Raw genomic sequence first — 16,627 nt, 5'->3', positions numbered from 1 at the left:
GAGTCAAACAAACCATTACATTCCCTTTATTAGAAAAAATCCAACGGCATTAATTTGGATTATTTCAAATGACAAACTCATTGTTTTAAAAAACGGTTTAGGCGGCCACCTAGGCGTTAGGCTGCAATGCTATGTTGCGATTAACCCGAAATTGTTTCTAAAATTGGCAAGGTTATTAGGTGGCATAAGATGGCTGCATGGGCGGTCTAGACAAATGCTAGGTGGTTTGATTGGACGCTGGGCAATTGGGCGGCCTAAGAAAGAACATATGGCATGAGACCCGATTTGTCTCCTCGAGTCTCACCATCTCCCTCTTGATGTGCAAACAAAATTGATCTGCAATTGCGAATGAATATGTCAACAATGGTTGGAGAAATCTGAAGAGGAAGAAGAGGGACGGAACTGGATCTGCAATTGCAGAAATAGGAATGACTGACGGCAGCAATGGTTTAGACTTTTAGCACCTTTAGCACACTTTAGACTTTAGTTAGGGTTTTTTATTAAGCATGTGCAAACCGACAAAAACAAGGATTAAAGCCCAACCTTTCATTTTGTTAATGAGAATAAAAGGCCCAACAAAACTTATGGGCTTAAAAATATATAAATCTAACATAAAGTGTTTAAAATTTTACATATATACTTACCTATAGATATTCTTTTTTAAAATAACATTTTATTCAATGTTTATTTATATATTATAGAGTAAATTCAATTAATTTTATATGATATGTAATAAATTTAACTAAATCCGTCAAACCTCTGCCTAGCCCGCCTAGGCCCCCGCCTAGGCTCTACCTAACCCACCTAAGCCCCCGCCTAAGTGCTAGGATCTAACCCGCCGTCCGACTAGCGACTAGCGTCTTTTAGAACATTGGACAAACTTATGTAAATTGGCACATCTTCTTTCTATAAAATTAACTCTTTCACGAACTGATATGGATCCAATCACCACTTTGGTGTTCACTTGGCCTGAACCGACACCTTTCTTCATTTAAAGTAGACACATGATGAAAATTGCAGCAATTAACCACACTGAATATAATCTTTAAACGGACCATCATAACAATTGCAGCAACCACATGATAAAAATTGTTATTACTGGTCTTTCTAGAAACTAGAATCTCCATCCTTTCTATATAGGAAGCAGTTTAATATAAACATGCATATAGTGTAATAGCAGGCTCGAAATTTGTATCATAGAACTTACATAATTAACTTGATCAAAAAAGAACTCGCATAATTGAAAACAACACTGCCATTTAGGCGACATGCAAAGGAATTTTACCAAGCCTCAAACATTTAAACATTGCCAGTTAGGTGATATGCCCAGAATGCCAGAAGAAGTTAAATTCAAACTGACATTTATTTGTAAGCAGTTAGAGACTAATTTTAATACATACATATATATATATGTATATGTATATGTATATGTATATATATATAGATAATTGTTATTAGCATTCCAAAAATCTCATTTGGCACTCCAAACTTTCTATAATTAGAAAGAAAAGTACATTTGTGATTTTTGGAATGCTAATAACAATTCCCTATATATATATATTAGATAAATAATATTCTTTCTTAATCATCATCATCAATACTTCCCAAAACTCTAGTATTGTTTTGTATACTATATACCACCTACAACACATCATCTAGCCCCTGATTAATCTTTCCATCAATATTTAAAAGATTCATTCTTGGTTGCATCAATGATATGCACTGATGCTTTTTCTTCAAGAATAGGGCTAGGCTCAACGTAAAATGCAATATCTTCAGTTGCCAATGTTTAAAGTTGTAGCTTTATGGGAATTTCTCATATTTTCTAATTGTTCCATAATGAAATAAATTTCTGTCTTTAGATTGTTGGAGTAATATTAGAAAATATAAAAATAGTAAAAGAATTTCAATGATAATAATCATAAAGAAAATCACAACATCAATAGTATGCAGGATTAAAATAAACAACTAGAGAGAAAGTAAGAAAGACTGACAAACTTGGAGATTGAGGCTTGCATAAATGTAATGTCCTAATTACAGAATTTCGTTTCTACTCTTGTGCTTGTAGTTCGGTAGGCGTCCTTCTCCCAGGATTCAAAATCTATAATTTGAAGTCGAAACACTTCAATCTTCGAACTCTAATGAACTTTATATATTCCGTACTCTCAAAATACAACTCGGAATTTGACAATCAAAGAATGAGAGACATAGAGTGAGAAAACCATATTTCTCAAGAGTAAAAGTTAACTCTAATTTTTGTATTATTAATACCAATGGTTTCATGAGGTTAAATAAAATCGAATACATTGATTGACGAAGAGATACATACATACATCTTTTAGATGGCACCATTTAAAAGGTTCATACTCAATGTGGCGCCACTTTGTATAAGATGGCACCCACTTAATAACAAATATGGTTTGATACAAATGATTAAAGCATTTTTCATCCAAATATTGAATTAAATATTATAATATATAATTCCAACGTATGGTTGAGGTGTGATTTGTGCATATTGTATAGAGCTTGCCAACGTGAAAAATAAAATGAGAATTCTTTGTTTTAATGTGGGTATCCAAAGGTCTGGTGGTATAGAACTTTGTCACTCAGTACTACGGTCTGGTAGTATTTCTCTTCACTTAGAAGTAAGAGGTCTTAGGTTTAAATCTCGTGGATGGTGAATTCAATACCAAATTAGGCTGCTCATTAGTGTAAAAATATCAATGTATTAAAAATAAAAAAAAATTTAAATATAAAAAAAGTGGTACCCTAAGGCAACATGAGCTTCGTTTGACTTTGCCGTATGTATCATTTGGTTTTTTGCATTCTGCTTAATGAGTTGTTCAGCTTAAAGTAGATTTTTGTGGACATCAGCGTTTTGGTCCAACTAATTTCAAGGTTTTATGCTATAGTGCTATGTGCCGGGTTAAAGTTGTGATGCACGTTGATCAAGATGTTCAAAGTGACGTGCCAACGAGTCTTGATCTGGAGGTAGAGGGTGAACTCGTTGGATTTGGAGACATCTTCTGGGAGGTCACCTATTCATGGTTGAGTGAAGAAGAGTAGGATATTGCCGCTATATATGTTGAACGCATTATTTTGTTTCAGGGCTTGGTTTTTCTTTTTGCTGAATGAAATTATCGATTTTGTTTGACATGTTGTCTTCTTACTAAGTTTGTAGATACTTAGATTCTACTACATGTGTAAGGTGATGTTCGTAGTGTCTTAATACGTTACTTATTTTTGCCATGTTAGATATAGCTCATTAACTCATATTTGGGGTTTTCCTTAGGGTCTTTTGTGCTGCGGTGGATTTGCCAAATGTTGTTTTACATAGTTTGTGGTTTAGCAAGAAAATAGCTGAGAAGTATGACATGTTGGAAGATAAGATAGATTTCAATTTACAACGGGATTGATTTTCTATGAAGCACTTGTGCTGACAAGTACTTTGACATGAACCTGTGTAAAATCTATCAAAATATTAAGGGGAGAGGTTGGATTATAACAATAAACTTACTATAAAAGCACTCAAAGTCCAACAAAATCCATGACCTTTTAAAGTCCTTCAAAATAAATAAAATTTTGAATACACCTAGATTTTTGTTTGAAAAACAAATACCACCAGATTTTATTTTTTTTTTAGCTTTATAAAAGGCCCTAAAAGTCTTTATTCGAAACAGAGTGACTTTCATTGAGTCTTTAAAAGTATATATTGAATACATTTGAATTTAAGAGTCAAACAAAGTTCATGAAACTCCACAAACTCCTTAGCTCATTTAGAAAGTTCTTTTTGTCATTCCTGAAGTAGTCAATATGTTCCTTTCATGCGACAACATGGTTGGTTTGTACCTTACAAGCTGGCAAATGCCATTGCTCTCATGAGCTCATTGTTCGCAAATCAACAAACTTGGCTCAGGTTAATAGTTATCAAAAGCTTTCCAGCTAAAAAGTTGCTTCGAATACAACCAGAGAAGTAATAATAGCCGAGTTTGCACCATGTGTATAATTCATGCCCTATGACTACAGTCTGACGGGTTGAATGTTAGAATTCGTAGTGGAATTGGGACCTTAATTTATCCAAAAATCCAACAACTGTAAAGCAGCATATAACTGAGCACTGCAATGAATAATGAGTCCATATAACTCCATATAAGCAAGGTTTATTTGTGCCTAAAATACCAACTGATCACCTGAGAGAATCGTTTCTTGTAAAGAAAAGAAAAAGAAGAAAAAAAAAAAGAATAGCATCTTGTGCTGCCAAAGCCCTATTACTTTATATCCCTAGACTTTTGTCATAATTTGAATATGCATACTCAATGCATGTAGCTTCCTTTGCGTCCACATTCATCAAATACCAACAAAGTAAAACCAAATCCACTTGCTTCCTTCTGCTTAAACATCTTTAAAAAGCAGTCGCTTTCACTTCCTTCCAAACTGCATGTGTCATCGTTCTGCATATAATATGGTTTATGATACTGAAAATGTAGCACATCGCTTGTTTAATATCATTGTTATATATGCAAGACGTGTTTTCTAATTCACGTGATAAAGACTACTTACTCCTCAATCGAGATCTTGTGTTCGAATCTCACGTGCCTCAGTAAATATTGTATTTTAAATTATAAGCTTAGTTAATGGAATCAATGACACAATTAAGAACTTGAAGAGGAAATATGGGAAATTTTCAATGTGAGAGCATAGAGACCCTATGGATTCAGATTCTTATAAAACCAATCTTATCCCTTATGCAAAATGATCAACCTTTTTCTAGTTGTGCATACTTTATTAGAATTATCGCTACTTTTTGGTGCTGGGGTTTCAGATGAGGATCCCACTCTCCACTTAATTTACCTGCTTGCTGCTTTTTCAGTCCACCACTTAAAACTGGACCTATGCGTAATTCTTCCTCTCTTATTCCTCAAAATCTCCTCCTGCTGCTCCTCCCCTACTACAACTGCTACCTCTCTCTCTCTCTCCCTCTCTCCCTCTCTCTCTCATCCCACAGTAGTACTCTCTTCTTCCATATCTTGTTATTTTCTCTCATCAGAATATCCAATTTCTAATTTCATCAAAACTTATTCGTTAAATGGGATGAGAGAACAAGTAACTTGTTAGCCAGCTTTCTACAAACATGAGAAGAAATATAATCCGTGGCCTGCAAGCAGATTTTCGCAAAATTTGGACAAAAAAAAAGACTCTGCAGGTAAGCCAATTTGTTTAGTTTAATTGCAAATCATTTTATAGACTTCAAATTTAGTGTGAATTTGATATGTAAGGTATGTATGGGTTAGATCAATCCACTTCAGCACTAGCCTATATATGCATACTCTTAAATATATTTTTCATAAAACATAAAGTTGGACAATGAAGATTATGTAATGTTTTCTTTACCTTTTTTTTATATCATTCGAGTTTTATGTTATTCATTGTCTGGCCACCTAACAAATTATCTGAAACCTTCAACATGTAATCCATGAATGGATGAGTCCTTGCCCATTGGCTGATTAAGGGTTCAGGTGACACTAGACTGAAGTATTTTGAGATTGGATATGATTTATGTTTCAGATAGATCCACCCTGAACACTAACTATCAAACAATGGAATATTGCTACGTATATCTTGCACTACACTATATATACTACTGTATTCTTGATGTCGATGTACCCAACCCCCAAGCCCTCTGTGACTGTACCACATACATAAACTAATATACAGATTTACGCTTTTCTACCAATAACTTGGGCCAAGTTTCATACTAACTTTTTAAGGTGGTGTTATTGTCATTTCAAAAAGTTTATTCGAGCCATCTAATCATGGGTCTATATATTCTTACCATGGAAGACGTTGCATATATTGTTTTTGATATTTATATTGCTCTATTTCATATAGAGTATGCCTTCCTCTAGCTTGGTTAGCAAAGCCCTCTACGAGGTTGGTTTTTTTTAACTTTCCTGTAAGTTATAGCAAGACCTACCTATCTAATGAGACGTTTTTCATTCTTGAGTACCTTGATCTCCAAACATAAAATCTCTGGCAGTTTATTGGCTCCAAGTATTGATATGGGGACTGAGTTGGGATTGTCGTTTATTGTGGGCTTCTGTACGACTGTCTTTAGGCCATGAGTACTATTGCAAGATCGGATTGGAACGGATAAAACGCTATTTTGAAGGAAGAGATGAAAAAAGTGTGACCAACGTGGATGTAAGTGATAGATTACTTAAGAAAGAAAACTTATCCATTCCAATCCAATTATCCCCAAAATGATAGGATTAGAATGGAGAAATTTCCTTTATGTCTAATTCCTTTTAATCCTCCTCAAAATGAAAAATTATTCTCTTCTACCTTTAATATGTTAAACAGTTATTTATTCCAATCCAATCTCTTTATGTACCAAATGATTCCTAAATCCATAGTCTTATTGCTTCTAGCAAGGTTACATCACATATTGTGTAGTGTTCTAATAGATGGTTTATATTTGTTGAAGAGTGATATTATTTACACTCAATAAAAATTATTATGCACTCTGCACTTTTTATATTTAGAAAGAAAAATACACTTATAAGTAGTGCACAATAATTTTTTTGGAGTGCCAATTACACCACCCTTTTGTTTGACCATTACACAGAATCACTGCGACTCTTTTCTTTTTTGAAAAGGATTTATTAATCAAAGCGATATAGAGTTGAATCTCAAACAATCATAAGCATTCCACCCACGTCGTTAATACTAAAACATTGGTGTTAGTTGCAATAGGAAATAGAAGATCCATGCCCTCAAACTCACAAAAACTCGTATATACTGATAAATAAAAGTGGAATACCAAACTTGCACAAACAGATCCAAAAGCATACAAATCTATATGTAGAAAGAAAACCAATAGTTCGATTCTCATTCTACACACATTTTTCCTGTAATTTGAACACCCATTTACCAATTTGCACCTCTTTATATTACATATCTTTTTTACTTTTTACTTGCATTGGACTCAAACACTTAGCTTTTACCACTTTCACGTTTGCTTCCCGGCCATCCACTTTTCAACTGAAGAACCTGGTAAGCCTCTCTCTCCATTTCAATAATTTGTTTGTGCTTACTCTCTCAAACAATAATCACATTCCATTTACACTAAGCTTCTTCCACCAATTTCAGAGAACAGGATGAGACGGCATCAGCCACCGTGAGAAAGATTCTGTCTTCGCCTATCATAGTTGAAACGTGGGATGCGTGAATCTTATCAATCACCACCGGTCCGGGGTTTGCAAGAACAAGCTGCACAAGAAGATTGGAGGTAAGACAACTTGAACAAGTTCATATCACGTAGAATGTCAGTGTAATTTTTGTTCACTGAAGTAGAAAATGACAGGATGATTTCGCATGCATATAATTTACCTGAATATCTCTCTTTTGGAGACTCCTATGCAACTCTTCCAAAGCATGAATACCACTGGTGTCAATGTCAGTCACGGCTGCAACGAACACAAGACACCATGAGAAATGAGTTTAGATAAACCGGGAGTAATGAATCAGCGTATCGGCATTTGGTTTTAAAGATTAGAAAACTGCTTACGTGACATTTCAACGATCAAAAACTGAATGCTTGGTAGGTAGGCTTCTTTCAACTGTTCTTCTTCGTCTACCAACCATCTTAATATCCTGCTAAGAAGTTGAAATTGAGGACCGCAAAAACTACAGATAGTATGACTAAGAAAATTGTGAAACATGAAAATCAACCTATTTCTAGGTTTTTTCCGTGATAGGGCATATAAACTACTAGAACTAACATGTGACTTATATAGCCTATGCTGCCCATTTCAAGTACGAAAGCTTTAATAAGTCGAAAGAAACAGCTTAGTTTGGCAGTTAAACCAAAGTTTAACAGCCAAACAAAATATAACTAATCAAAAGGTCTCATCTTGTCTAACCATAATAAATTTAGATCTATTGTCAATGTAAAGCAACCACAAGTTCTCTTTTTATAGATTTTTTAGTCCTAGGTTACCCCTTTTTCATTGCAGCTTTAAGAATTACCACGAAGATTTAAGTGAACTGAGCATATACGAGAGACTATATGTACCTCTCCTTAATGTAATTGGAGTTGGAGAAGTAAACTGCTGAGTCAATTCTCACAATCATAACCCCTGGAACCTTAGTTGCTTCTGGATACTGCTGGATGTTTCTGTATACATTTGTCCTTGGAATCTTACCGAGTATTGCAGTCCGTGGTCTGGTAACTTGTAAGAGGATTTTAGCAAAGGATATTGAGACCTGGACAGAAACAAATGTTAATTTAGATTGCTTATCTCTATAAGATAGTTTTCGAATACAAGGCAGTTAACAATAAAGATATGTACCGCAATTAAGAGGCCGATCTCAACAGATGCAAAGATAACACCAAAGAAGGCTCCCATGCAAGCGACAAAGTCGAATTTGTCAATCTTCCATATAAGGATTGCTGCTTGGAAGTCGACTAGGTTGATCACAGCGGATATAATGATGGCAGCAAGAATTGCATTCGGGGTGTACTTAAAAAGAGGTGTAATGAATTGCAAGGTTAGGAAAACAACAACGGACATGACAATATTAGAGACTGCAGTTTGGCATCCGGCAAAGTAATTCACTGCCGAGCGTGAGAAGGAACCTGCAAGTATAAGAGCATTCAATCAGTTCCATGTCCTTAGTCACGCATCCCTCTAGATACAAGGTTCAAGGGTTTTAAGTATGCTTATTGCTTAACCTTAGAGTATCAACTAGCTACGTTTGCTAGATTTGTATTATTTTGAGAATTTGTTATGCATTAACTATAATCCATCTTCAACGGTTTTACTAGTCAAATTTTTGCATTGAAAACATGGTCTAGGCCTGCTAGAAGCCTAAACCAAGAGACTACAGCTCCTGAACCCTTATCATGCACAAATATGCATTCGCAACTATTAGTCTGTAATTCATAATTTAAATGGTACTTTCTTTCTCACCTGTCGCAACATAGCAGGAAGTCATTGAACCGACAATATTCATGGTTCCTAGAGCCACCATTTCTTTGTTGCCGTCTAACTGGTAGTCCTTCATGGAGGCAAAAGTTCTTCCAATTGCTATAGCTTCCTGATAATTCACACCAATAAGAAAAAGATACAAGAAATGATATCAAATTTTCTTCTTGGTTAGAGGAAATGAGCTCTGAGATGCTCACCGTCAATGCTACCATTCCAGCTACAACCCCAATCTTGAAACCCTTCGCAAGATAGTCACCAGTAAAAAATATTTCATTCACAGATGGAGGATTGATTCCTTTTTCGATATGATTCACCTACATACATGGAGAAACCGTAAGTACTGCTTCTTGCAACTGAAATTAACATTCTTCTGAAGTACTATTTATAACACACGGGACTTACAATTGCAACCCCATCCTTTTCTGCATGAGTTATGTACACAAAAAAAGTGGACAGGATAACAGATATTAGCGGGGCGATTGCTGGAACCCAGAAGAGATTCTTCTTCTTCTTTCCCTGCTCCCGAGAACTTGTGAAAATCAGACAAGAACTAACAAGCTTGAATTGTATTAGGTGAGTAGCAGTAAAGTTTGGGGATTCTTACAATATATTTGGCAAGCAAGAGGAACGATAAAAATGATACTCCGATAACTATTGTCTGCCAGTTCCACTGCAAAATTGTGTAATATGGGGATCAGTAACTTGATGTTTCAGTTAGTGAAAGAAAAAAGATGTTTCGGATTTTAACCCTAGATAAAGCTTACCCCATGATGAGCCGAGTGAAATACAGATTTCATTACAGAAACAATATCAGTTTTCTTTGTGAATTTTTGTATTCCGAGAAAACCCTTAAGCTGTTGGAGAGCAATTGTGATGGCAGCTCCACCCATAAACCCAACAATGGCAGCATGAGATAAGAAATCAATCAAGAACCCCATCCTGATAACAAAAACAAAACCAGGATAGTATTACGACTGAGAATCAAAAGCTAAGAGGCCTTCATTAAGGTAAAAAAAAATGTAAGATGTAAAATAAAGCTAAAGCAATTACCTCAAAATCCCAAGGGTGGCTTGGGTGATGCCTGCAAAGAAGGTAGCCGTAAAGGCCAGGCGCCGGTAATCATCTGGGTTCTTAACAGGGTCAATCTCATTCTGAAGAAGTGTACCCAGCAGGAGAGACACCACAGCCACTGGTCCGATGGCAATATCTCTTGAGCTGCCCATGATTGCATAGATCAAAGGTGGAACAAAGCTCGAGTCTGTAAAGGTTTTGAAAAACAAAAGAGAAGTCTCAGAACAACATCCAAGGAAATCAGGTAACAATAAAGGTGTGTTCTTGAGTAGCATAGATATACTTACACAATCCATACTGGGGAGCCAAGTATGCAAGTTTTGCATATCCAATGTCCTGATTTTCCAGTTGAGAAAATCATTAGAACTTTGGAACCGGAAAAATGACATAAGCTGATTTTCAATAGATTAAGCTGCCAATTTACCTGAGGAATGCAGAGACTAGCAATAGTCAGTCCAGCAATTAGATCACCCCGGAACTTCAATAGATTATAGCCTCTCCCCCATTCGAATATGGGGAAAATAGCCTGCACGCCAAGGATGAACTTTCGCGACTTAGGTTGGTGCTTGAAGGGCCGTAGAGGATCATCTGAAAAGAAGGTTTCTTTCACAGTGTTCGAGAATTCCTTGAAAAGGTTCTGCTTTGGAGGAACTCCCACTTTGTGAATGTATGGTGCACCCTGCGAATGATTGCGTGAAGATGATACGCTTCTCGTGTCCAATTCTTTGGCTTCGATGTCCTCGTTGCTTGAATGAATTGAAGCCATGGATAATCAGTTCACTGTAATGCAAGAAACAGAAAAAGAAATGATGAACAGGCAGATCAGAATAGCGATTCTCATATTCCGAACAAAGTGATAGCGAAAAAATGTGAAGGAGTACAATCAACCACTAGAAGCAGTTTATAGTTGCATGCAGAATGTGTTTTTTCAACTAGTCCAAGGGAATTAGGTTTGATGGACTTATTCAGTTCATGCACATATCTTAAAGAACCGAAGACTAAAATAACTACACTCAAGAAATATAACTTGTTAGGCGTGCTAGCTACAGAAGAGACTGAATCTAACCAAATGAAAGGAGGGTGCGGAGAAGGCACTTGGCAGAAGTTGTTTTTGGAGTAGGCAGGGCTTACGTGAATGCTGAAGGAAAGCCGAGAAGCTCTTCCTTATATAAGCACTTAAAAAGTACTTGTGGTCAGACTTTTCAAACTGTACAAAAAGTGGATATCTTACCTGTCAAATACATGACTAGTAATAAGTTAACAAAGTTTAACAAAACAAGAAATAATTTGAACCCGCCCACGAATTGATTATTAAATAAGCTAAGCGATCATCATCCGTTCCATAATTGTATAGCTTAGATGTATAAAATGTATTAAAAAATGGTGTTTGACTTGGGAGGACAGATGGTTAGCAACTAGAAAACCAGAAGCATAAACCAACTTTAAATATTAATTAGGCCTTATTTTTCAACCCTAAGTCCCTCACAAACAGCAACTAAAAGTATGGAAGTAGAAGTTCCATGATTTTAGCTGGTGTCTTAGATGAAAAAAAAAAAAAGCATTTGGAATCAAATTCTTGATTATGGTCCCATTGGAAGCAAACCCTTGTTGTCTAAGTTGCTTTTCAACTACTATTTGAGAATTTTGTTAGGACCACAATGGGATTTGATTCGAGCCATTGACTCCAAGTGAACAAGAATGTAAAAAGGGATGGAGGGAGGGAGCGAAAAAAAGAGGGTCTACTTCGTTGAAACAAGAGGTGAAGTTGTCGATCAATGTAAGCATACGTCTTGTGTTACAGATGGCTAAATACCTAATCTTCTTCTTCACAGTAAGTTGAAATTACAATGTTGATTGATGCTGATATGAAACAAACAACAGAAGCAGAAGCATCCAGTGCTTTTAAACTTTTTAAAAACTAGTGTCGCAAGAGAAATATGATACTGTTCCAAACCAAAAAAAAGCGGGATTAAAAGTTGAAACCCTACTTCCCTACTTAATTTATTTCTAATTCCTGCACAAAAGTTCAAAATCAATTATGCCACTTTAGAATTCCTTAAAATTCCACTAGACCAATTCGATTGAACTGCAATAATCTTTAAACTATTTGGTTTTAATAATAACATCACCCCAATTAAACAATCCCATTACTAGAATCTTACAGGAAATACATGCAGATGAAACTGGTTATAAACTTTTAATAAAAAATAGAATCCGAGTAACACTAACACGTCAAATTAGATTTGTAACCAATTTTATTTATGCGTATTTTACAATCTTATACATGGTTACACCACCATTGCTCTAAGAAAAAGCATGCTTAACCAATTAAGGAATAATAAAAATCAGAACCAGTGGTTGACAAATATGAACCGAAGACTACCTTACCTCCTACAAACGCTTCTCATGCAAGCCACTGATAGTGGGAGGAACAATTTACACCTAACCTAAAAGTTCTTCCTTTCTGTAAATATAAAAATCCACTTGAGCTCCGAAAGGGCAAAAAGAACCAAACAAATTAACAAAATAATGCAGAAAATTGAGGAAAAAGGAATAAAAACTAGATAAAATATGCGCTAGAAGGCAAAACGCAAGCAAAGAGTTTGCACCTTCTCTTTCCCACACTCAATGGTCGTCATGTTTCTGAGAAAATAAAATATTCAATTTATAAAAGAAGGGGCAATCTGTGAAGGGGCACAGAGAGGAAGATTAAGGTAGATGAAAAAGCCTAAATTTTTGTCTAGGTTCAATGAACTCAAAAAAAAAAAAAAACCAAACTAATTCTCAAACTCCCTTATATACCACCTGTTTAGTGTTCAGGCATTTGTTTTACTAGAAGAAAAAGTCCTCCAAAAATGAAAATAAAAACCCAATAAAAAAGGAGACCTGTTTGGCTACTGAGAAAATTACATAACCATCTCCCCGTGTAACTAAAGTAACATTAAACAGGTAGGCAGCACGACAGCATGAATCTTTTTATGTTTTCAAAGAAATCTCGAAACCCAGTTCACGTTCGCTTATTCTTTTATAGCATTATTATTAAAGATTTTAGAAAATTTAGAAATTCAACTTGTTGGAATTTCTCCTTTTATCTTGTGATGGTTTTGTTGAATTTTGGGGAAACATAACTTGTCATGGACTCACTGTTATAGTAGGTCACGTTCAGGAACCCAAATAGGACTCATTTCTGATTGCCTTAATCGGTGATTTAGAGAGTTAGTTGAAGGCTTTATGCTTTAGTTTTATTATTAAGGACTGTTAAATATGCCAGCTGGCATTTTAATGTGTGGAGTCTGTATAAAAGGAGCCTAGCTCCCAGAAATGAAAGGAGATCATTTTTTACATCTCAGTGAAAATTTGTCCCTAAATTATCAACTCAGTGAAATAAGGTCTTTGAATTTTTTTTTTAGTAAAATAAGTCTTTAAATTCATTAAAAATTGCTAATTTCATCTCTACTATTATATTCAAAGCTATTTTATCCAATTTTTCGTCAACTTAAGTCACTTGACACACTTTAGAATGTAATATTGGCTTTTTCTCGCCTATAAACCCTTAACATTTCATATAGATTGTGAATCAATGTCCAATTTAGACTCCAAAGTTAACTCCATACACTATTTCTTTCGTCAAATTACCAATCTACCCTCCAATGTGCATCACATGTAAGTAACATGACTTAAATTGATAGAAAATTGAATATAGTAGCTTCGAATCTAATAATAGGGATGTAATTGGCAGACTTTTATAATTCAATGACTGATTTTTCTGAAGAAAAAAAAAATTGTTTAGGAACCTAATTTTCACTCAAGTGATAATTCAAGGACTAAATTGGCAAATCACCTTAAAATTATATTGGAGCGCTTGCTCCTTCTTCCTTCCTTCCCTCTTCTTCTAAGTGCAATCACTGTTCTAAAAATCCCCACCTAGCGCCATCTAGGCGTTAGGCAGCTGGCCATAGTCCCGATTAATGCCTAGACGTTTGAAAATTAAGAAATGGCGCCTAAATTTGTTAAGGCGCCCGACTAGACCGTCTAGGCACCCGCCTAGCCTGGCCAAATCCCTCTAGGCACCTACCTAAGTTGCGACTCACTCAGACACAAAACAAATAACTTTCAATTTGCATTTTATTTTTTCAATAAATTGTAAGAGACTTGTTGAATACTTAAATGAACACACATTATATGCTTGTTCCCCATATTTTCATTATGTTCCAATACTCACAATATATATGTCATTTTATTTTGTAGTTTATGATGAAATTATATATTATTTAAGTATAAACAGACACTTATTTACACGAAATATAATAGATTTACTTAAATCTGCCTAATCCGCCTAAGGCCATCTCCAACCGAAGGGTCCAGAGGGCCAGAGGGCCGAAAATAGCCCAAAAACGTTCTCCAACCGAGGGCTAGGCCAGAGGGCTGTGGAATTTGAGAGGGCCCCACGAAATCGGAGAGGGCTAGAGGGCTGCAGGGCTGGCTGCATAATCGACAGTAATACATTTATACTAATAATAGCGATGTATTCCTGTCGGTTATAACCGACAAGAATGCTTTGATTTTTTTTTTTTTACCATTTTATTATTATTTTTTATTTACAAATTTTTTCCTATAACTTCTATTTTTCATATTTTTTTTTTAATTCTATTTTTTTCCTATAACTTTTATTTTACAAAATTTGTTTCATATTTTTTTTTAAATTCCATTTTTTCCTATAACTTCTATTTCACAAAATTTGTTTCATTTTATTTTAAATTCTATTTTTTTTCCTATAACTTCTATTTCATAAAATTTGTTTCATATTTTTTTTTAATTCTATTTTTTTCCTATAACTTCCTAAGTCATTATACAACATTAAATTAAATTAAGTAACATGAAACAACATTAAACAATATGAAACAACATTAAATAACATTAACCAACATAAAAATTATACTACATAAAAAAAAAACATTTAACAACATGAAACTTAAACAACATTTAAGTTGTAGTTTTTAAATAATAAATTATGTTTGGCCCTATGGCCCTCGGTTGGAGACGGTTTTTTGTGATAGGGTTAAAATGAGCTCTCTGGCCCTTTGGCCCTTGGTTGGAGACGGAAGCAAATATGGTTCTGTACTGTTCATTAAAATATTAATATCTTACAGAATCTTGGAGGGTCAGAGGGCTAAAACGAGCCCTCTGGCCAGCCATTGGTTGGAGATGGCCTAACCGCCTAGGCGATAGGCCCTAGTTTGCCGCCCGACTAGCGCCTAGTGTCTTTTAAAACCTTGAGTAGGGTTGAGAATTGGGTTCTATCAACGTACAAGTAAATATGGTTGCAGATGAATTTATTGTTGATTTATAAATGGTTAATTTGATTTGCATGTTAATTTACTATAAGCTCATATGCAAGGTAGTAGAAAAGAGTTGTTATTATTCAGTTTGTTACAAGGAATTGCCACTTGTCTAAAGCTCATAGGCTAGATTAGATGCACGGCTAGGATTACAAGTTGTAATTCAGACTCTCTCTCCTCAAGTAACCGTTAGTGAGCTAAGCTTCTTATTGGCTGACTCTACATGTTTGATTTTTGTGAAATACGCTTCTGCACTATAATACTACAAATTCTGCAAGTGGTTTTTTTATCACAGTGATGAAAAGGTATTGTGCTCTTGTATAATGACGTAAATTCGAATCTCGTCAGTGTCTAATTTAACATCTAACTTACTATACGTTATTGCTCGACTAAAAAAAAAAAATCATACTACAAATTCTAGATACTCTAACATTTATAACCTTAAAACATTATTAAGATTACTATTAAAGTATTTGATTTATCATTTTATCCGGGCTCAATCGTCCAAGAAAAACATAAATAAAGCTTAACTTGCGAGTGACACTGGCATTCATGTCATGTCTCTTTGGCATGCTTGTATACCATCTAAATCGTCAATACACTGTAAATAATAAAATAAGAAAATACATGTTGTATACACAGTTCATATACGTTTTAAATTGTTTCATAAAGTTGATTTAGTTTGTTCAAACTTCACACCGTTTACATATAATTTATCATACTCCGTATTGTCTAACGACAAGTTAGGTCACATCGAAGTTCTAAAAAATATTATCTATAAAACTAAGTAAATTCATGTTGGGGAGTCAACGGCTATAGGTATTTACGGAAATGCCCGCTTCCAACGTTAGTTATTCAAATTGCAAAATTGTGAAGAAGCAACATGTTTGGCTGAAAGATTTTTCGGTGTATCAAAAATATAGTTTGGTTCATAATATAAATCGTTAGATATTTAAAAATAATTTCAACATTTTTATTATCATACTTAATATATTAAACTGTGTTTTCACTGAAAATTTTCTCCATCCGTGGTTTCTGGGCATTGACTTTTTCGCCTTTTCGTTGCGATCCGTCCAATACCCTGCGACTTTTTTTTTACGTTGAAGATGGGGGGAGGGGTCCACGGAAAATGAACAGAGACGTGTCCAGGGCCAGGTTCAAGATGTGCGAACGTGGACTTTGCCAATGGTTGACGATGAACCATGGGGATGTGGGCTAATCATGATT

General features: G+C 35.1%; 1 protein-coding gene across 1 annotated transcript; it reads right to left on the bottom strand.

Moving 5' to 3' along the window:
• Positions 1-6,773: 6,773 nt before the first annotated feature.
• LOC103959034 (sulfate transporter 1.2) lies at positions 6,774-11,229 on the bottom strand. Its single transcript, XM_009371370.2, has 14 exons — positions 11,128-11,229; positions 10,486-10,841; positions 10,349-10,397; positions 10,041-10,248; positions 9,755-9,929; positions 9,595-9,660; positions 9,393-9,506; positions 9,188-9,304; positions 8,973-9,099; positions 8,352-8,638; positions 8,075-8,265; positions 7,568-7,653; positions 7,390-7,466; positions 6,774-7,269 (listed from the first exon to the last, which is right to left on the bottom strand). Exons 2-14 carry the CDS (start codon positions 10,825-10,827, stop codon positions 7,126-7,128), a joined length of 1,983 nt encoding a protein of 660 aa, XP_009369645.2. The 5' UTR covers positions 10,828-10,841; positions 11,128-11,229; the 3' UTR covers positions 6,774-7,125.
• Positions 11,230-16,627: the final 5,398 nt, after the last annotated feature.

The sequence above is a fragment of a genome, unplaced genomic scaffold (assembly GCF_019419815.1).
Source record: "Pyrus x bretschneideri cultivar Hongxiangsu unplaced genomic scaffold, Pyrus_bretschneideri_v1 Contig2, whole genome shotgun sequence".
NCBI classification, from domain to species: Eukaryota; Viridiplantae; Streptophyta; class Magnoliopsida; order Rosales; family Rosaceae; genus Pyrus; species Pyrus x bretschneideri.
Note: the sequence above shows the minus strand (reverse complement) of the source record. Positions and strands in the feature narration are given on the sequence as shown.

Bases quoted from the DNA above. Each gene is read 5' to 3' on its own strand.
- LOC103959034 (XM_009371370.2), bottom strand. From the start codon at position 10,827: ATGGCTTCAATTCATTCAAGCAACGAGGACATCGAAGCCAAAGAATTG. The intron at 10,249-10,348 runs GTAAGTATATCT...AAACCTTTACAG, and splicing joins GGCTCCCCAGTATGGATTGT to ACTCGAGCTTTGTTCCACCT. The intron at 8,639-8,972 runs GTGAGAAAGAAA...TTATACTTGCAG, and splicing joins TTCCTGCTATGTTGCGACAG to GTTCCTTCTCACGCTCGGCA.